The following is a 22,910-nucleotide window of genomic DNA, read 5'->3' as shown; positions in this document are numbered from 1 at the left end:
TAGAAATTAAGGGTAAATACAATGTACCAAGTGGGTTATGGTTAACTGATCCTTTAAATTTTGCAAATGCTCCTTCAGTGGCAGTTACCTTTGTTTCTGCAATTCATTTTTTTGACATGTGCTGTGTAAGTGTAACAAAGCTTAGTTCATGTTTTTTAACCAAACAATCTGCATAATTTGTCTGCCTGTGAGTTCGCACATGAAGGATTGTCAGGCTCTTTTTAATGTGCTGTATTTGTGTAAAGGTTTCCAGTAGTTTTTATATATCATACATGATTTCTTTTGTCTATCAAGCAGAATGTTCCTGGAAGTTTACTATAGCTGCCTTCTCTAGCTGAAAAATGCAAAGATTTACAAGTAATGCCCTTTTCTTTATTATTGGATTTAACTGTCACACAAATTAGAAAATGAGCCTCACCCCACACCCTACTTCCAGTGTAGATTTATGGGAGCAAAGGGAGGGCATTAGGGTTGGCGTAAAGGTTAACTTTTGAATTGTTGCCTTTGAAGATCCTCAAAGGATGCCATTGATTCAAAAGCCCTCCTATGTATCTAGAGCTGAACAGTGTCTATGGCCTCCCCCATTATCAATGGGTGTTGATATTTGGTATAGAAATTGCTATCAGATTGCTTTATGAAAAGACATTATTTTTATCTTTAGGGATCAAATACTTCCTTCTTGTGAAAATAAGCCAGAGAAAGGGGTAAAGTGCTGTAAAAATTGTGGTTGGTGTCCTTTCATTAGGAAGTGATGGCATGGAAGGAGCAGTGAACTTTCATGAGATCACTTGTGAGATGCTCAGTGCCTTGAATTCTCATTGGGCCTTATTCTCATTTACACCAAAGCCAGTTTACATCACTGACAATGTGAAAGGACTGTTTTATGTCCTATAGGTCCCTTTATACTGCTAGAGCATTGTAAAGCAGCTTTAGTGTAAATGAGAAAGCAGGCCCATTGACTTAGCTGAAAGTCGATTGTGCTTAGCATCTCAGAGTAAGAGAATTATATGTTGCAATGGACAGCATTAATTTAAGTGGTATTCAGTGTTTAACATGAAGTGAGCTGTAGCTCACGAAAGCTCATGCTCAAATAAATTGGTTAGTCTCTAAGGTGCCACAAGTACTCCTTTTCTTTTAGTGTAAAACGGTTGCTTCCTAGTACTAGCCTCTTTTTCTGGCAAGCAATTTCCACTAACAGTATGCACAGAATCATGACTGGTTGTGAAAGGAGATGGATTGACAGGCCTGGAGAATGAAATCATCCATTTCATCCCTCTACTGTGATCTAAAGGGATCACTACTAGGAACAAAAGGGTTGCTAAGTCTCTTTGACTCATTCATTCATTGCTTCTTTGCTGGGACTGCCAAGAAGAGAACAACTGTGATGGCAGTTTTCCTGATGTGATCACCTGTCTATTCCTTAGCTGAGATAAGTCATTCATTTAACCTTGGATGCCAAACATCTGCTTGATGGTAGTGATTTTCAGGCACTGCTCTCCTGGGCTCCAATCCTGCAAACTGCACCATATATGCTCATCCCTCTTCCCAGGCAGAGTCCTATTGACTTCAGTGGGTATCTATGCAAGGTCAGTGTCACACATGGAGGAACCTGCAGGATAAGGTTTTGGGTTTTATTTGAATTAGTGATCTGGTTTAAAACTCTTATTTTGAGTATCCTGAGCCAAACAGCACACTGGCCATTAACTTTCCCTGTTCATTGTGTTCTGATTTGTCACTATTTTTTCATTTTTGTCTGCTGCTCAGAATTGGACTTAAACTTTGGAGAACATGAAACCTTTAAATGCTTTGTTAAAAACAAAACAAAAAAACCTTGCTAGATAAAGAGTGTTAAGCGTAATGATGGTAAACACTGTCTCACAAATATTAATAAAATGTTAGTGATAAATATTTTCAGTCACATTAGCCTTCCTACTGAAAACATGTCTGAATTTAATTTCTTTCACACAGAACTCTCTTAAGATTTATATTTGATAAGTTTCCACCGGAAAAAGAAAATAGAAACTCAAAAAAAACTATAAAAGTAATTTTAAATGGTCTCCTTACTTTTAGCTTGTGTTTGCTTCTATTAAGATAATGATTGCAGCTTTCTTTGATGATTTACAGGACTTGTAAATTGATTACTCTCCCAGTTTGGACAATTATAGCAATAACAGCAAGGGACATCTAGAGAAATCATTAGAACAAGATTTTGCTTCCCTTTGGGTAACTGCAGTACACATGCGTTCAAGGATATGCAAAATCTTCTTTGTTAAGATGTAACTCTTGGCCATCTTTATGTTCAGAAGAGGGAGAGCACATCTTCTCCATCTTCAAAGGAGGATAGTTTAGGCAGGAAGATTAAAACAAAAGGGGCCAAACCCTCTGGAGATGTAAGCTGATGAATCTCCCTTGACTGCAGTGGAACTGCACCACTTCACAGCACCAGAGAATTTGACTCATGTATTGTTTTCTTTGCTTGGCCTGCTTTGAGGGAGGAGCTATGGGATAGCACACAAATGATAAGTTGATAAATAGCTATTAATTTTATACCTGAGAACATTAGAAAGACTTTAACAACAGAAGTGTCCCTGTCCTTTCTTCAAATTGAAGGACAGGTCAGGTTGTAGACATGTACCTGATTTTTGTGGTTGAGATTTTGATAGCTCAAAGTTTGTCTTGAGAATTACCTTAAATTTCTTTAAGGTATTCAAAATCTTGAATTAGCCTTACATAATGAGTGTTTCTGCTCTACTAAAGGGATTTAGGAAAGCAAACAGTCCCATTGGGTGGGATTTTAACTAAGCATACCTTAGTGTTTAAATTGGTAAAGCCAAAAGAGGTACAGTAATTATATATCTGACAGCTTCTTGAATAAAGTGCTATTTTGAAACACCTCATCAGTTTCACACAATCCTTTTGTAATCAAAGCAAAAATTTGATTCACATGCAGATGGATAAATCTAGGAGAGAGGGAACACCTAGTCAATTAATATGCCCTTTGTTCTGCTACACAGCTGACATTACCCATAGAGAATATAGCTATAATATGTGCTCAGTATTAGCTTTCAGCCTTTTACATAAACAAACCATCAAAGGCCCCAGCTTTTGTGAGGCACAGCTCTGCACTGGGGGCAGTATGAAGTCACGTCACTGTCACAGAACTCACCAGTGCTATCTTTCAAGGGGTGCAGCATACTCCATTCCATGATCCTACCTCCTCTTCTTCTCTTCTTGCCTACTTTGGGGTTCTGTGTGCCTTCAGAGGGACATGGAGGGTGCAATCCTTATGGTTTGTGTTTATGATTGTGCTCCACCAAGCCTAGTCATGTAAGAGTTAAGTGTTAAATACTCTCTGACCCAGAGAATTATACATGAAAGCTACATTATTTCAATCATTTTAGGACTGTGATTTTTCCAAGATTGAAACAGGCTAACAATTTATGCACAAGTCAAGATACTGAGATGGGAGATGTTAATATGACAGACTGTGATGAGGATCATATTGGCATTGTTGCAGTGTTAATTAAACTAGGTTGACTAAAATTTTTATGAGGGTGCTCATCAAAATCAGTATGATTAGGGTGTGTCCATAGTTATAAGAAGAAATGCAAGGAAAACGCAAGTTTTTTCCCCACAGAAAATTTTGTGGGAAAAATCCACATCAGAAATTATTTATCCAAAATATGTTGGATTTTCTGTGTGAACTTTTATTTTGAAATGTCAAAATGAAATAATGTTTAATTTAGTTTTGATTTACTGTGTTATTTCATTTTGGTTTTAGGAAACAAAAATATTATATTTTTGGTTTTTCAGGATTTTTCCTCCTTGGTGTCCTTTTTTTCCAAACAGAAAACTGGAAAATTTAATTGACGTCCACATTTTCCAGTAATTGGCATAATTGTTACCAGCCTCGTAGTGAATGGTTTTACCAAATGCATTGTCATGTCTTCTGAGTCATCAGGAAATTATGTGCACTAGGCACAGGGTTATTCTCTTGTTTGGAGAGAAATGAATGGGTACAGACTCAGAATATCCTTTCTAGTTGACTTTTATTTACAGTATTCACATAGCTTGAGATTTTCAAAGCAGTCTAGGGCATTTGGAATGGTTTCCATTAATTGGTTTTAATGGAAAATAGGAGTGTAAACTCTACCATACTTCGTAATTCTCAGTTAAAGTTGCTATAGAAATTTTGTTCCTGTAAATTAGCATTGTTTGCATATCAGGCTCCATACAGGGGTAACTGGGTGGGTTTAGTGGGCTGTGATGTGCAGGTGGTCAGACAAGAGGATCTGGTGATCCCTTCTGGTGTTAAACTCTATGACTGCATATAATAACGTTCCAAATAAATGCTTCCCTTGAGGTGAACATAGTAAGAACTTCAATTATTTGAGCTGCTGCCATCTGGATTAGGGCTCCAATCTTCATTATTACATATGCAGATGCCCTTCTCCCTCCATTCCATGGTTGCTGATCACCTCTCACGCTTGAAAGCAGGCTGCAGTTACCAGAAGGCTTCAAGTTCTTCTTTGGAGTGTAAGGGGCAGCAGGACGTAGGGCAGGGGTGGCCAACCTGTGGCTCCGGAGCCACATGCGGCTCTTCAGAAGTTAATATGCGGCTTCTTGTATAGGCAGAGACACCAGCGCTGGAGCTACAGGTGCCAACTTTCCAATGGGCCAGCGGGTGCTCACTGCTCAACCCCGGCTTTGCCACAGGCCTTGCCTCCACTCCACCCCTTCCTGCACCCTCCCCTGAGCCTGCAGTGCCCTCGTTCCTTCCCCCCAGAACCTCCTTCATGCCACAAAACAGCTGATTGGGAGGTGCAGGGAGGGAGGGGGTGGTGCTGTGGCAGGGCTGCCGGTGGGTAGGAGGCCCTGGGAGCTGATGTGGGGCTTCTGACATATTACTGAGGCTCTTTGGCAATGTACATTGGTAAATTCTGGCTCCTTCTCAGGCTCGGGTTGGCCATCCCTTTCCTGATGATGTCTCTTCATCAGCTAGTAAACATTATTCCACAACTGGCTTAGTCACTTGTAAACAAACTTCCAAAATTATGCACCCTATACTGTGCCTTCAGAACAGTTCAAAACATAGAGAAACCAGTAATTTGTAGTGTATTTTTCAGCAGGGAGAGTGAGGATTTGGTACACAGAAATGTATACATAATTCTGCCATCCTCACTATGTTTCTACGTGGTCCTATTCATTAATTTAGATGGAATAAAGAGGCCAGAATCAAAGGTTCAGGGTTTGGTGTACAGAGACCTCATCCTGTTTAGTATCATGGTAAATACACCATTAAAAATCCTTTAAACTTTTTGTTACAGATACAGAAAAGAAGAAAAAACAGTTAAAGCATAGGCATGTGAAGTATTAAATAGGACTTTCATTTTAACAATATCACTTGTTCCCTTTCGCTTTGGCAGCAGAGAGTTTTTAGAAGGAACTCTCCCCTGGCCCCCCTTGTTTTACAGTCCTTTACATGGCATTCAAATGGTAATAACTGTCCTTTTTTGGGAAAAGAAAAGGTTAGTTGAAACAGGCTGGAACTGGTGTTATTAAAGTGTGATCCCATTTCCTGAGAATACAAAACAAATCAAACACACACAAAGGAGAGAGAAAAAAATAGCAAAGAAAGAAAATGCAGCTTCTCTCTCTGTTGTTGACTTTCACTTGTAACCTCACGCCTGGAAAAACACAGGCCCAGTATCCGGTCTTATCAGCCACTTTGGGACCTGGCAAATTTGACCTAGCATTGGGCTGTTTAGGGTTTTGGTTTTAATTGGCTCTCTGGTCACAGGTTCACAATAGTGTTGCAAAATATGCAGTTTTGGCTGGCTAAGTCAGGCTCTTATTAGAAGGCAAAAGGGGAAAAAAGACTAAGTAAGATGTGGAAGGAAAAGGACATGGCGGGGGACGGAGAGGAGAGAAACAAAGTCTCACATCCCAGATGGTGTTTGGAATTCAGCTGGAACCGGTGGAGGTGGTGGTGCCATCTGGGTCCCTCTCTCTAACCTGGTCTGGTCAGGGCATCTCTCAAGATTAGAACACAGGAAGTTTGGGATCCCAAGAGACATGGGAGTGGCAGCCATGATGATAACACTCTCTGCAAGAGTTTTTGGCAGACAGCTGCTTCTTCTACTAATTTTTCCTAAAAGTCTTTTCTTTTTAAGAACCCCAAAAGGGAGTGTTGGGTGGAATAGTCCATCCTCTCCTTATTTTGTCCACCAATAGGGCTAAATTTCTGACACATTAATTCTGGTTCATTGATTTCTGATCCTCTGGTCCTCTTGTTTATCTGTCATAATCTTAACACAGTCCTTGAGTGGTATCAGTAAAACTCTCACTGTTTAAATACATTGTCTCCTTACATCTTTTCTGAAGAAATTTTATGTAAACGTCATTGTGACTCACTTTTTACTTTTGAGCTTACAATTATGGTAAATGTATAGGCCCAGTTATCTATCACAACAGTCCTTGCTCAAAGCTCCCAATGACTTCAGGGAGAGTTTTGCTTAAGTAAGGAATGAGTGAACATTTATTTAGGACTTTGGGATTTTGCCTAATAATACTACAGATGGAAAACAGGGAGATGCATTTATAGCAAGTGATCCATTTGTGTGCACAAAACAGGCATAAACACATGCAAGTATCCATTTTGGTTATGTAAATGTAACAGATACAAAATGTACTTGTTTGCTTATTCAATGTTTATTTTACAGGTAGAATTTGGGTGCCTAATTATGTATTCATAAATGTGTTATTTTCAAAATATAATAATGTGCAAAACACATTAAAGTGAAATAATTTAAAAAACATATAGACCCTTAGCTCTGTTCTTCACAAAGGTCTACAGCTTACTTAGAGGTAGCTGCTACAGGGAATAATGAAGAAAAGCAATCACAGTGCTACAAGGTAATCTTATTCATCTTTCTCTGGCTATCATAGTTACATCCAGAGAGTGTGTCAGGATTTCTGTGAGATGAAAGCATAGAGACTTGTTACTGCATCTCAGTTAAATATCTAAAAACTGTCTTTGACAAATGAGATATTGTTTGAGTGACACAATAAGTTCTTCCAGATGCTAATTCAGACTGCTTTGGTCAGGAAGGGAATTTAGGGCCCAATCCAATTCCCACTGATTTTATTGGTGCAGGATCAGGCTTTAATTCCTGTTCAGTACTTAGCTTACACATCCATTGTTCATTTGCTATATCCAGTCTTTGTTTGACACATGTCCTACTGAGCAGCCTTTCCTTTGAAATGGACCTGATTGTTTGATTGTAAATTCATGGTTCATACCTGCTCAAATTAAACTTCTCATTTATGTTTAGTGTGCTACAGTGTGTTAATGACTTTTCTGTAATAATTTTTTCTGCACTACTGTAAGGAATGTGAATTCACTTCCTGTGAAATAATTTGGCATCATCCATGATACACATTTATTGAAAACTGTATTATGGAATGTTAGTGACATAAAATGTACAGCAAATTTAAAAGTAATTAGAGTCAAACTTGAGCTGCGATGTTTTGGACAAATCATGTGACAACACTAAAGAATTACAAGACTTACTTTCTGCTTCCACTAAACAAGGATCTTAGAATGAGGAAAAATTATTCTTCACATGATTGTTCATGTGGATTCCACTCTTGGTTTGCACGTGCCCCATGTGCACAAGATCAGATTCCTTTGGGCCAGCAGTGCATGTTAGGGTTATGCCTGCATTCGAAATGTCTTTGCACCGAACCATCTAATTTCTTTCTTGCCATCTGTGGCAGCAACACAGAACTCCTTCAGTGGCCACTGTCTTCTCTGAACACTATGTTACTGTTAGTTAGATAGCTATTGCCCATTCGCTAAAAAGAAATATACAAGTTTTTTCTTACTTAAGTTTCAGTATGAGGCAACATCAAGCCACTGTGAAGGGGCATTAGTAATGTGGCAGAAGCTAAATCTGCAGGGTTCAAAACCTGCCCCTCACGTGAAGCTTCAATGCTGATAAATGATGGGCACTGCTAGTGTCCAAAGAGATGGGCACTCCTCTGTTCTGCTGAGGAGAAGGACATATCCCAGAGCGATGTTCCTTGTCACTCCTTTTTCTAAGGAAAGTCATAAAGCTAAAGAAGGCTGCCTAAAGAAGTTCCTTCTTGACAGCTCAATGCAACCCTCCTTGGACACCAAAGGAAGGACTCTCTGGGTGAGGGTGAGCTGAGATCCTACCCTAAGCTCACAGGCCACCTCTGCTAAGAAGCCCTAGTCATCTGCCTATATTCCGGCATTGATGTCCTCTGACAGGAGCAGAAAGGAGCTCTGCTCCACAGATGAGTCAAGGTTCAGGTCACCTTCTCCAGTGTCCAGCAAGTGAACACAAAAGAGTCATCACATTTTTGACTCATCTCAGGCTCAGCCTCCAAAGGAGCAAAATCCCAAGAAGGCCCCTCAGGTGCCCCGGTACTGACTACTAAGAGAACACCAGCAGCACCCAGTAAGCCTTACAGACAGTGTTTGTGTTGATATTGAAACTTACATTACCTACCTCAGAACTGGGTGCCTTGGTACCTACCACCACCATGCCAGTCACTTCAGAGCTGTGTTCCTTAGTATACAGTACATTGGTACCAGCCGTTTTGGTACCCAGAGCGTACACTACTGAGTGATTTAACTGGAGCCTGGTACCAGAGTCACATCTTCTAGAGAGGTTGAGGGTGGTGATATCTAAGCCATCAACTATTGAAATGTTGGTGTGTCAAGTCAAGGAGCTATCTCCAGGGCCAATTTCATCTCCTGAGGGAATGCCCCTCTCTTGGAGGAAATGTATTGCTTCTCCTCATTCCCATCTAGGCACAGCAGGGAGTCATCTCCTACTCACCCTCCTTCCCCTCCTGGGGTAGCTCCTTGCGTGAATATGGCAGCACACCCCAGAGCATCCAGTAGGCCAAGGGTTATTTGGGATACAAGTCCTCAAGTAAGGAATACATAGGGGGTTCCAAGCTGGATGTTCCTTATAAGTTCCACAGTGGGAGCCTGAAAGAAGCTCTAAGTGGGATTCTAAAAGGGGTAGCAGGAAAAGACTTGGGACTTGTAAGGGATATCCCACCTGGAACCGCCAGGACTGTATCCCAAACAACCCTTGGCCTACTGGATGCTCTGGGGTGTGCTGCCATATTCATGCAAGCCTGCATCATCTGCTGCTTCCAGGACTAGGTCTCCGTCACCAAAGCAGCAGTATAGATCACCCTAGCCAGGTCAATTACTGCAGCCTCAGATCCTGAAAAGACAGGAGGAAAGAACAATCACAAGAGAAAGAACAGGTCACTGCTGCAATATCTTCATCCTGTCCTGGTGAGGCAGTAAGCCCCTCTACACTTGCCTCAGTGGATGATTTTAAGGCATTGCAGGGCCTGAGCAAATGCATGGTAGAAACTCTGGATATACCACTAGTGCAGTGGTGCAAGAGAAGTCCCACAAGCTCCTGGGTGTCTTGCATTCATCTTTGCCCAGTAGGTTTGCCATGCCATTAAATGAAGGACTGATGGAGTCTGCAAAGGAACTATGGGATACACCAATATTAATACTGGCCACATTCAACTGAGCAGACAGAAGGTACCAGCTCCCTTTCAAGGGATTTCAATATTTTTATTACCAGCCGGTACTGGGATCTCTTGTAGTGGTGCTGAGAGGTCAAATCAATGAACGATCTCCCAAAGCCACACCACTCCAAGAAAGAATGGTTACTTACCTTAGAGTAACTGTGGTTCTTCAAGATGTGTTGACCACATAGATCCTATGACCTATCCTTCTTTCCCAGTAGTGCAGAGTCCTACTGCTCTTGGATTCTGTATTGGTGAAGGAACTTAGTGGCAGTTGGGCCTGCTCAGCCCTTTCTGCCCTTGGGAGAGGGGTGATAAGGGAGACACTCATTGCAGGAGTGCGTCTTTGTGGCTAGGTGTGGTGTAGCAGCTCTCTCCAAGTCTGGGACCGCTTGCTGACAGTCTCTCCAGTGCCACAGTGGTCTGTCCCTTCAGTGACACAGCTCTCCAGCCAGGCCAATAATTGTGTCCACCCCCTCAGGTTATACAAAGAGTCCTACAAAAGATAGATTCACTGTCAAGCAAAGAGTTCCAGGCCCCGCCAGGCCAAGGTCCCAGAGTCCTGACCCTCTGGGTTATAAGGTCTTCCTGGTCCATATTCCCCTGTAACTGGGTAGGCTTTCAATTTCAGCCCCATCTGGGGGTTGACAGGGAAACCTGGGCCCACACTGTTCACCAGATTCCATTCAAGGACCATGTGGTGGGCTCCAAGTTTCTGCACCCACAACGGTGCTGTACCACTGCTTCCCTGGGTTGCTTCCTACCAGACTCCTTACACAAAAAGGCTATGCAAAGACATATAAACAAAATTAATAAAGGATAAATTCCAGACCTTGCAAGTCTCCAGAGTCTTTTTCCCCTTCTCAGGTCAGGTAGCTTCTCAACAGTCTGGGGCACCAGGCAGCTGGAACTCTCTTGGTGCTCCCTTTGAGACACTAACAGTATACATCTGTTCACCTCCACTAGCTGCCTGCTAACGAGCTGCTTTGCTCTCCTTTTAAGCTACTGCGCCAGCCCGCACATGCTTTATAGGTGTGGCTGTATGGGGCTGCCAGGGCCCAAAGTAGCTCTTTAACTCCTTCCTCTCCAGTGTGGGGTTTGTATACCCTGTCACACAGGTGCACAAGGACATTTAGTGTTCAGGTATGGCCCAACAGACACTGTGGGCTGAAAATAATTCAATCTCATGCACATGGGGTACATGCACATCAAGAATGGAATCCATGTCCATGGATTCATGTCCATATCAAAGAACCACTGTCACTGTAAAGTAAGTAACCATTCCATAAGTTTCTCTGCTTATCTCTGTTTCACTGAAGATCTTCTGTCATTTCCTACCTGGCTTCCTGCTACAGATCTAAAGAGACAGTACATACAGTATCTCACCAAAATTGTTGGGGAGGTACAGATATGGTGTTTTGGTTTAGAGCAATCTCTAAATAGAAATCAGGAAGTAAACAGTATTTAAACAGAATGAAAGGAACAAACAAAATAAAACTGTAATTCAGTTTTCTTTCTCACAAATGGAAAGCCCAGATTTTAGTGTTTTTAATTTAATTTTCTACATTGATCACCAACTGTTGAGAGAATTAGTTTTATCATCTTTTATCAATATAAAAAAATCATGTTCCAAGTGTGGAAATGGCTAGTTTCCCTTTCCTTTTCCCTTTCAGGTATTGCTCTGATGCAGCAATTAAATGGCTGGAGAGATCTGAAAGCACATATCAAAAAACTAATGACTTTATTACGTTTTGAACTTCAAAACATAATTGTCTCTTCTCTTAGAGTGAACAAAATAGAATTTGAAATGATGGACTGTATTCATCAAAAAGATGAGTGGCCTTATGCATTGTCAATGCAGTGGAAGGTCGCTGACTAGTTAAAAAGTATGTGATTGATTTATTAATCCAAAAATCAAGCATACCACAGCATCTGTTTTCCTTTGCAAATGTCTGCACTGCAGAAAGCTGAACCTGGTTACTTCACTTTAATGAGTCACTTCATCCCAAAATCAGTTCCCATTCTGCTTCATGGATATCAAAAAGTGTCACTGGATGAATTCAGAAGCAATTTTTTCCCCAATTCAGAACTAATTAAGCTCTAAGGTGCCCTGGGAGCAGAGAATCTGAGAAAACTCTTTGAGTGCAAACATGTTAAATCAAGATTTTCCAAACTAATTTTTTTTATTTTGAAACAATTTTCTTGTGAAACTTCTTAAGTTTAGTTTGAAACAATTTTCTTCTGAGTTTCAGTGTATTATTTTACTGCATATAGTAATAGCTTTGCATATTTTCTTCAGAGATTGTGAAAATTTAAAGATAATAAATGATGACTAATGTGCACCATCTGGCTGGGTTAAAAAAAAGATTTCTTCCTGCGCAACTGAGTTTCTACTAAGCTGATTTACTCAAAAGAAGAAAGCAAACACATTTCTCTACTAAGAAAATGAAGGTTTAATGTCTTCACTGAAATAATTAAATGCTAAAGATGTCTGAGGGTAACATTTGTTTTTGTAATACATGATCGATATAAATTAAGTTGATACTGAAATGGAGTTCATTAGTCTCTCCCATTCTCTGAAGGACCATGTTGTATCTAATCAATCCTGTTCAGCTGCTGCTTTTTTGTTGCTTGAAACTTCTGGGATACTGTTTGGTCACATGTATCCAACGAAGCGGGTATTCACCCACGAAAGCTATGCTCCAATACATCTGTTAGTCTATAAGGTGCCACAGGACTCTTTGCCGCTTTTACAGATCCAGACTAACAGGGCTACCCCTCTGATGTTTGGTTATGTTGTTTTTCCTCTTAAAACCTCCTAATTAATTCCATTGTGTTTCACAACATTTGTACATAGGATGCAGGGAAATTTTATATATATATTTGTCTTCAGTACAGCATCTGCAGTGTTTAATATGGAAAGAAATAAGATTCTTTTAAATCTCATTCTGTTGAGCAAATGGGTTCAAGGCACTGAGCAACACTGGCAAAGTGCTAGGCACCTTTGCAGGACTGGGCCATTGGTAAGGAGACTGGAACTAGTTTTGCTGTAACTATAGTCGGTAGCCTGACTCTCATTAACTTCAGTAGGAATAGATTGGGCCCCTAGATAACATGGGTTTATTTATGGCCCATATGTCCTTTAAATCTCTTTATGACCCAGTTGTTCTTTATATCTACAGTCATCAATTCTTTGTGATTCTAGATGTTAGGTAGAATGAGGACACTCATCTCAGTTCTTATTCAACATAGTTTCTCTTTCTCATGGCTTTTGGTGGCCCAGAGATTATGTATTCATTTATTTATCATATTTCTAAAATGTCACTTACATATCTCATGGCACAAGTGTTCATTTGAAGACCTTTGTAATACCAGCAAGATAAGAAGATGGAGTTTTATACAAGTCTTTAGTGATCAGAGAGGAAAGCAGATAAAACATTTATCTCATTGACACATTAATTCCTGTTGAGTGCCTTCTAAAGGGTAAGATCTACAGACTTCCTTTTTAATCTGTCATTGTGCTCTGGGATGTTTGGGCTATAAAGATGGATGGGTTACAAAGTGTGGTTTAGATCTATGTCCACACTGGTTGGCAAAAGGCGGAGAGGTGTTCTGATGACTACCAGTGCCTCCTAGAGGGAGGGAGGGCTGGGTGTCAAGTTTCTCTTGTTAAAGTAATAACAGTGATTATACTAATAATAGTTAATGAAGCAATTGTTAGGTCTTTTGCTCAAGACACTATCTCTTGACATGGACAAGCTTTCCAACTATCACCATGTCTTAAATCTTCCATTTTTGAGGGGTGTTACAAAGAAGGATGTTACAAAGAAGGATTATCAAGTTTCCCTAGATTCGATTTTGGCTTTAAACCTGTGTCTAGTATGGAAGCTGTACAGGTGGTATTGTCTAATTTCCTCTTGATTAATGGATAAAGATAAGAAGCTGGATCCTCATGTGCAGTGTGTGTGTGTGTGAAAGCATGAGAAGAACATTAAGATACCCTCCCTCTTAGTCTTAGAGCAGCTGCAGGCTGCTTCATCCCTCAGTGCAAGTCAGAGCAGCGACATTCAAAGACCCAGTGTTAATGATAAATATGTTTTGAAAATTATTTCCTATTATATTTACCTTACAGGAACCAATTTCAGAAATTCTGAGTTTGTGTTGCAACCATTGTTGGCCTCATAAGGCTGTATAAGTAAAGCAGCTCCCTCTACTGTAGGTGTGTGATGTGGGGGTCCCCATGTTGGTGGCGCTCTAGCTCACCATACCCACTTGTGGCTCAAGTCTGTAGTTTGGCAGTACCACTTAGTGACTTGAGTCTGCAATCATCAGAAGTGCCTAGTGGCTCAAATCTGCAGGGTAATGATAGCACCAAGTAGCTTAAGTCCAAAATCAGTGGTAACACCAAGTAGCTTGAGTTGGCAGTAGGGGAACCTGGGCCCTCTGGCTCCACTTAGTTCCAACCCAGAGCCCTAAGGCTGATAGTTCAGGTGTGTAGCCTGAGCAGTCCCTGCTCCCTGGGTACTTCCTATTGTACCCCTGCTCCTGCAGAGGCCCAAAGGGGACCGGGCTATTGACTTGTAACATATACTCAAATGAAAGGGGTTTGGAGGTTCTTCCTCCTCACTCACAGGTTCTCTGCTGTCTCTTCTGTGGTGGCCTGCAGCTCTGTATTAAGATATGCTCCAGGCAGCATAGGACACCTGTTGTATCCCTGCAGGAGCTACCAGTGCAAGCCTGCTCCATTGCACCGACTGCCCTGACTGAACTGTACAGCTCCCTTTTAAGCTGCACCTCAGTTGCAAGCAGATGCAGCTGTGTGGAGTCTTCTGGGCCCAGACCTGCTTCTTAACTCTCTGTTTGAACACCCCCTCACCAGGTGCTGCAATGTCACTGGGCCAGATCATCCTTTCTGCCTTTGTAAATAGAGGGAACTAACACTGGGTAAATACAGGGTGGTGGCATGGAGAAGGGTGGAGTCGTGCCTCAGCTGCATCATCCTGCCCTGGGTCCTTCAGGAGTCCCTGTGCAGGTTCACCCTTTCCAAGATTCTCAGGGGCAATAAGGCTCTACATCAAATGGTTCCTGGATATCCCAATGACTGTCCCATTAGAAGCTAATTCTTTCTCAGTAGTATTGACTTAGTTCTTCAATAGTAAAAAAGTGAAGAGAAGGCATAACTGACTGAGAACATAAATTTAAAGTGGGAAGAGTTAATAAAAACTGGGAATAGTTTAAGGATATCCTACTGGATTCCCCCAAAATACAATTCAACAAACATGAAAAAAGTTATGCTGGGCAAGATAAACATTAAAAAGAGAAGTGGAAGCAGCAATAAAACTAATATATAGATGGAAAAGAAGGGAAGTAAATGTCAAAGAATATAAATTACAAGTTAAAAGATGTAGGTGACTGGTCAGGCAAGGTAAAGGAATCAATGAAATATCAGTGGCCAGTAGGTTAAAGACAACAAGAAGGCATTTTTTAAACATTAAGAACAAAAATAAAACTAACCTAGGTCAGGTAAAACTCCATTGATAGTTGCAGATGGTAACATTTTAAAAAGTGATGGAGAAAAAGCAGAAATGATTAATAGATATTTCTGTTCTGAATTTGGAATGTATCCATCCCATATAATAATAATAATTAATTATTCTAGTTCTTATATAGTGCATTTCATCCGTAAGCCTTTTCATATGATGTTGTGGATGGAATAGAAAGTTTACCATCTGTGAGAAAGTAGGATGGGAGGCAACATCTGCTAAAATTAAACATGTACAAATCCACATGTCCAGGTAATGTACACCCAAAGATCTTTAAGGAACTAGCTGAGGCACTCGCTGAACCACTAATATTAATTTTTCACAAATCTTGTAAAACAGGGGAAATTCCAAAGTATTGGAGGACTGCCAACCTAGATCCAATATTTGAAAAGCATAAAAGGGGTGACCTGGGGAACAATATACCAATTTGCCTGATGTTGATTCTAGGTAAAATAATGGCACTGTTAATTTGGGACTCTATCAATAAAGAATTAGAGGCTAAAAATACAATTAATGCCAGTCATCATGCTTCTGTGGGAGGTAGTCTTATTAAACAAACCTATTATCTTTTTTTAACAGGAGTACAGGTCTGGTTGATAAAGGCAGCTGTGCTGATATAGCATACTTTGCTTTCTCCAAGGCATTTCATTTAGTGCCACATGACATTTTGATTATAAAAATGGATATGGAACTAACAGAGAACAGATTATATTGATTAGTAACTGGCTCACTGACAGGTCTCAAAATGCAGTTGTTAATGGGCAGATATCACGAAGCAGGTGGTTTCCAGCGGGTTCCCCCAGGGATTGGTCCAGTGATATTTAATATTTTTATCAACGATCCAGATGATGATATAAAAATCTTTGCTGATAAAGTTTGCAGAGAACACAAAGATTGGAAGGATTACTGTTACAGAGTGAGCTAAATCACCTGGTTAAACGGTCACAATGCAACACCGTGCGTTTTGATACAGACAAATGTAAGGTAATACATCTGAGAACAAACAATGAAGGCTATTTCTACAGGATGGGAAACTGATTTGGAAATCAATGACTCAGAGAAGGACTTAGGGGTCATCCTAGTTAATCCCCTTAACATGAGCTCTTAGTGTAGTGCTGGGCAAAAAGGGCAAATGCAGTTCTTGGATTTATAAAAAGGAGAATGTCAACCAGAAATAGGGAAGTGATCTGCCCTCTATACACAGCATTGGTAAGACCGCTACTAGAATTCTTGTGGCACCTTAGAGACTAACCAATTTATTAGAGCATAAGCTTTCGTGAGCTACAGCTCACTTCATCAGATGCATATCGTGGAAACTGCAGCAGACTTTATATGTATAAAGTCTATAAAGTGTATATATAAAGTCTGCTGCAGTTTCCACGATATGCATCTGATGAAGTGAGCTGTAGCTCACGAAAGCTTATGCTCTAATAAATTGGTTAGTCTCTAAGGTGCCACAAGTACTCCTTTTCTTTTTACGAATACAGACTAACACGGCTGTTACTCTGAAACCTACTAGAATTCTGTGTCCAATTTTGGTGTCCATGCTTCAAGGGGGTGGAAATACTAGAGAGAGTTCAAAGGATGGACACAAAATTGATCCAAGGGCTGGAAAAAAAGCCTTACGGTGTGAGACTTAAGGAGATCAACTTATTTAGCTTATCGAAAAGAAGGTTAAGAGGTGACTTGATAACCGTGTATAGGTACTTACACATGGCAAAGACATCTTATAGTGGGGGCTTTTCAATCTTGCTGACAGAGGAATAACAAGAGCCAGTGGCTGGAAACTGAAGTTAGACAAATTCAACTTTGAAATAAGATGCAATATCTTAGCAAGGATTGCAGTTAAACATTGGAACAGTTTATCAGGGGAGGTGATTGCTCAGAGTTTTTAAAAATGAGATTAGATATACCAAGAGATATGCTTTAATCAAGCTTCCAAGAGAAATTCTCCAGCCGTTGTGTATGGGGGTTGGGCTAGAAGATGGTTGTGGTGGATCCTTGTGGCCTTGGAATCTGTAACAGGGTGACTTGCCCCTTCAGGGCTGGAGGGTCTGGGACTAGCCAACCCTGATTACTAAAGAGGCCCATCTGAGTTGGATCAGATAATTCTGTATAAAGGGCAGCAGGTGGCTGAAGAGAAGGGGGCAAGCTTAGGAAACTGCAGAAGTAAGAAAGTCTCCTCCAGGGATGATGTTGATATTGGGGGATTTGGAAGGCCTGGGAGAAGGGTGAATCAGAGGCTACTGGGAGTGAATGAGTGCCAGCAGAAAGACCTGGGATGTGGGGTTTCTCTACTGAGTCTACAGGTAGGAAAAGCCTGGGAGTGATGCAACAAGAGGATAAAACTGATGGACTGTGTTTGGGGTCTTTGAGTTTGAGTTTGAGTTTGAGCTTTGTTTATGTGAATAAAGTCAGTCCCCCACGAAGCGGTGGGGAATGCACAAGAGGAGATTCTGAGGAATGTAAGAAGCTCTTTGAGGGAGAAATTGTTAGCAGGGCATTGCAGAGCCACTCCTGGCCTTGGGGGAGTTCATGAAAGGTGGCTGACTCCACTACAACCCACATGTTCGTTTACTTCTCTCACAGGGTGCACCTCTCACTGCTGGATTGATGCCTCTTGCTGGTCACTCTGGGGATTACCTGGAGGCTGATGCCCCCATCTGTGGTTTAGACACCATCACTTTGACTGGTCTGCGGCCTCTCTCTCAGCCTCATGAACTGCCATGTCCTCTTCATGATGGTCTTCCGGCTAGGTTGCTCTGTATTTCCCGCTTCGGGGAAGTGGTGTGGGGGAAAGAGTATCACTGTCCAAAAGTCCAGCCACTTCATCAATGGCAAGAGGGGGGTACGCAGGCCTGCCTATGTCTCCAGATCCCGACCCAGGGACCCTATAGATAGCAGCCTCTTGCTGTGACTCTAACTTCTCCCAATGCTGCTACGTCTCCCTGGGCCACAGCCCCAGCACCTTCTTTGCCCCCTACCTCAGGGCATTCAACTACCCAGTCCCAGCAGCCAGCCAGGAGCTCCCTCTTGCCTCCTCCCACCCTGTCCCGTCCCTGCCAGCAGTTTCTCTGTCCAAGGTCCCGCAGGTCTCTCAGCCGACTAGAGACATAGTCCTCACTCCTTGAGCTTCCAGCAGTGACTGACTCTGTTCTGCACTGCAGCTCTTTTTATATGGGCCAGCTGGCCCCGGATTGGCTGCTTCCTACACTTATGATCTAGGGTTAAATAAGTACAGGGATATACATAATGTAAATCAAGGGCAATTGACAAGTTACAGATAAGTGAAGACAATATCTTTCACATTTCCTTTGAACTAAATTATTGCTTGAGTGAATTAGTACCCTTAACATTGCTTTGATATCCACACACAAATTAATTGGCCTCTTGCTCTGACCTGAGCTGGCCTGTCAGCATCACATTTCTTCATGGGCTATGGGGAGAGCAGGAAGTTCTGCATTGTCTAATCAATTCCTTGCCATTGCAAAGGTACTGGTGGCACCTCAGTCTCTCCAGTTCTTTGCATGTAACACACAACAGGTTTGTCTTCTGAGAATGGAAATGCTTTAGTCTAACTAAAACAAATGGGCTCAATATAGAGGTAACTGGGTGACATTTAATGGCCTGCGATATTCAGGATTATATCAGATTAGATGATAAAATGGTACCTTCTAACCTTAAATTCTGAAAATATAAAACTATGAAAAATGTCATGAATTTAGCATTTTTTGTCCACGTAAATGCTTTGAAAAACTAGTGAATAAACACACAGAAACTTAGAACTTGCATATCAACATTGCTTATGAAAATATAAAATGGATGAGCAGAAAAATATTTATGGTCTTTCTATAGTTTATGGTTTAAATAATATAACAATTCTGGTGTGAGAATAAATGTAGAATTAGGTACAACTGATTTTTATTTCAGTATGATTTATTTGTGAGTTTACAGTCAGATTATGAGTTCTGTTCATGTGGGTAAGGGTTCGTAGAATCCACTCCTTGATTTAATATAATTATTGATTCAAGTTTTCAAGTCCTTGTTTTCTTTTAAAACCTGTGAACCCAGCAGAGAAGAATCAATTTATTTTGTCTGATTGAAGACCTACTAGAAAAGCTTGCATTTAGATGTTCTACTCAAACATTACTAGATGACATTGTGGTAACAAATGGAGGTGGGGGCAGGGGTGTGGGGGGGGGGAGAATAAACAAAATAAATACAATGGCTGAAGTTCTCTGCTACACTCAGCTTGTGCTGGATGCAGCAGAGTAGGGGAGCTCTAAGAGAGCTTGCTATTGCCCTGGCATGTGTTTAGAGCAGCCTGAGGACTGTTGTAACTTGAGCCATCTGACATTGGTACACAAGGACCATCTGCCAGCTGTGAATAGCTGGAGTGTAGCACACTCGGGCTACCCTTCTTCCTTGCCCCAACATGCCACTTGAACTAGGAAATGTGTGAAGGGAGGTGTGGAAGCTGCTTAAATTGACTCTATGCCTCCTACAGAGTCCCTCCAACAAGGGAATCTCCAGGAGAGGACTTGTGGGTGGTTTCTGCTTCCACTTACACTAGCCTAGATTGTAAGGAGTTCTTCTAGCTCCAATATATCGAACAGATTTTAGGTAAGCTAGAAACACTTCTAAAAACATAACCCTGAGACTATCATGGTCACTTAAGGGGTGAGGGGAGGGAGGAATATTTGCAAATCTGTAAGAATTTGTGAGGTTCATAAAAGCCCAAACTCCACAAAGTAGATCCTTGCTCAGATTTTGTTTCCCTTTACCTTGTGTCAAGGTTCCTTCCCCACTCTGAGCTCTAGGGTACGGATTTGGGGACCTGCATGAAAGACCCCCTAAGCTTATTCTTATCAGCTTAGGTTAAACACCGCCACCACCAAAGTGTCTAACAATAATAACAGGGGAAGTGCCCACTTGGAAACGTCTTCCCCTCCAAAATCCCCCCAAGCACTACACCCCCTTTCCTGAGGAAGGCTTGATAAAAATCCTCACCAATTTGCATAGGTGAACACAGACCCAAACCCTTGGATCTTAAGAACAATGAAAAGCAATCAGGTTCTTAAAAGAAAAATTTTAATTAAAGAAAAAGTAAAAGAATCACCTCTGTAAAATCAGGATGGTAAATACCTTCCAGGGTAATCAGATTCAAAACATAGAGAATCCCTCTAGGCAAAACCTTAAGTTACAAAAAGACACAAAAACAGGAATATACATTCCATTCAGCACAACATATTTTATCAGCCATTTAAACAAAACAGAATCTAACGCATATCTAACTAGATTGCTTACTAACTCTTTACAGGTTTCAGAGTAACAGCCATGTTAGTCTGTATTCGCAAAAAAAAAAGGACATCCGATGAAGTGAGCTGTAGCTCACGAAAGCTTATGCTCAAATAAATTGGTTAGTCTCTAAGGTGCCACAAGTACTCCTTTTCTTTTAACTCTTTACAGGAGTTCTAACCTGCATTCCTGCTCTGGTCCCGGCAAAAGCATCACACAGACAGAGAGACCCGTAGAGACTGTCCAGTTTGACCAATGTACATGGCAGAGGGGCATTGCTGGCACATGATGGCATATATCACATTGGTAGATGTGCAGGTGAATGAGCCTCTGATATTGTGGCTGATGTGATTAGGCCCTATGATGGTGTCACATCAGCCATATCAGAGGCTTGTTCACCTGCACATCTACCAGTGTGATATATGCCATCATGTGCCAGCAATGCCCCTCCGCCATGTACGTTGGTCAAACTGGACAGTCTCTACGTAAAAGAATAAATGGACACAAATCAGATGTCAAGAATTATAACATTGAAAAACCAGTTGGAGAACACTTCAATCTCTCTGGTCACTTGATTACAGACCTAAAAGTGGCAGTATTTCAACAAAAAAACTTCAAAAACAGACTCCAGCGAGCGACTGCTGAATTGGAATTAATTTGCAAACTGGATACAATTAACTTAGGCTTGAATAGAGACTGGGAGTGGATGTGTCATTACACAAAGTAAAACTATTTCCCCATGTTTATCCCCCCCCCCACACACCCCACTGTTCGTCAGACGTTCTTGTCAACTGCTGGAAGTGGCCCACCTTGATTATCACTACAAAAGGTTCCCCCCCCCCACCCCCCGCTCTCCTGCTGGTAATAGCTCACCTCAAGTGATCACTCTGGTTACTGTGTGTATGGTAACACCCATTATTTCGTATTGTCTATGTATATAAATCTCCCCACTGTATTTTCCACTGAATGCATCTGATGAAGTGAGCTGTAGCTCACAAAAGCTTGTGCTCAAATAAATTTGTTAGTCTCTAAGGTGCCATAAGTACTCCTTTTCTTTAAACTAACGTAGACTCCTTTATATTATGTTTAGGCCAACTTACATCCATTCTGCTGATGTGCTATGCTAATATGATGTGTAACTTGCTTGCTGTTGTAAGAAGGTATAAAATTAAAGTATGATAAGGGCCACCTTAACATATGCCATCCTGCTCCTTAGGTACAGCAACTCAGACTCCTTTACACATCAATAGAGTGGGACCAGTTAGGATTTATGGATTCTAATTGAGTTTAGGTGAATGTAAGGGAAACTAAGTTATACCTCTTTAATTAGCACTCTAAGGACCCAGTCCTGCAAACACTTAGGCATGTGCTTAACTTTATGTCTGTGAGTATTCCCACTGGCATTAATGGGACAACTCACATATGTAAAGTTAAGGATGTGCACAAGAATTTGCAGAATTGGGACATAAATTTGGACCTTTGTTTCCAAAGCAATGTCAGAACAAGGAAATTCCCATCTAATTATAGCCAGTGGTATTGACTGTTCTAAATATTATGTCAAATGCCATAAAAGGGCTGTTTAGATTCAAAGAGAGAGACTATCTTGAGCCAGTGTGTCTTCCTAATACTGATTGGGTGATAATAATAATAATAATGATGCAATTATTCAATTATCCATATTAAGCTTTAATTAAAGAAAGAACCTTTTACATTACTTCATATTTTATTCTAATACTTGTTTCTTTTCCTCTTTTACAGGAAAAAGTAGAATATGCCTTCCTGATTATTTTTACAATTGAAACATTTTTGAAGATTATAGCATATGGATTATTATTACACCCCAATGCATACGTTAGAAACGGATGGAATTTACTGGATTTTGTCATAGTAGTAGTAGGGTAAGTCATTCACACTTCATTTTAAACAAGGCTTTAAAAACATTGTTCTGAAAATGTGGTATTGTCTTTATGACGACGTAGCTGTATGCCTTATTCTGATGGGACTAAGGGCCAAAGCCTACTAACTTTTACTCACACATAATTTATTGGTCAGCTCACATGAGTGAAGATGCAGAATCAAGCCCTAAAAGGTTCCCAGTTCAGAATGGAGGAACTTGGGTCATATTGTACAATCAGCCTTAAAGCAGAAGACCACAATGCATTCAATGAGTTCTGCCTAAAAATGGATGGCATAACAAGGTCCAATATTAGAGCCCTGTCCTGCAAATTCTTATATGTATGAGTTGTCCCACTGCACCCACTGGGACTGTTCATATGAGTAGAGGTTGGGTCCATAATCCTTCAGGGCTCAGCTGTGCCTTTTAAGCAGAGCCCAGTGTTGAGGGTGCTGTAGAGTTGCACTGCCCCATACACATCACCAGAAAAGCGCTGCGTGCTTCAAAGAGACAGAGCACCTGCTACAGCTCCCTGGCATGAGAGGGAGACTGGACACTTCTATCCCCTTTCATGGGATGCAGCA

General features: G+C 41.1%; 1 protein-coding gene across 8 annotated transcripts in view; it reads left to right on the top strand.

The window, feature by feature from the left end:
* The window catches only part of CACNA1D (calcium voltage-gated channel subunit alpha1 D), a 324,438-nt gene that overhangs the window by 110,666 nt on the left and 190,862 nt on the right, over window positions 1–22,910 (top strand). For all 8 annotated transcript variants that reach the window (XM_078853625.1, XM_078853622.1, XM_078853624.1 and 5 more), the window contains exon 4: window positions 22,191–22,330. In XM_078853625.1, the coding sequence (XP_078709751.1) occupies window positions 22,191–22,330 (140 nt within the window). The remainder of the gene's footprint in view (window positions 1–22,190; window positions 22,331–22,910) is intronic.

The sequence above is a fragment of the Lepidochelys kempii genome, chromosome 7 (genome assembly GCF_965140285.1).
Source record: "Lepidochelys kempii isolate rLepKem1 chromosome 7, rLepKem1.hap1, whole genome shotgun sequence".
NCBI classification, from domain to species: domain Eukaryota; kingdom Metazoa; phylum Chordata; order Testudines; family Cheloniidae; genus Lepidochelys; species Lepidochelys kempii.
Note: the sequence above shows the minus strand (reverse complement) of the source record. Positions and strands in the feature narration are given on the sequence as shown.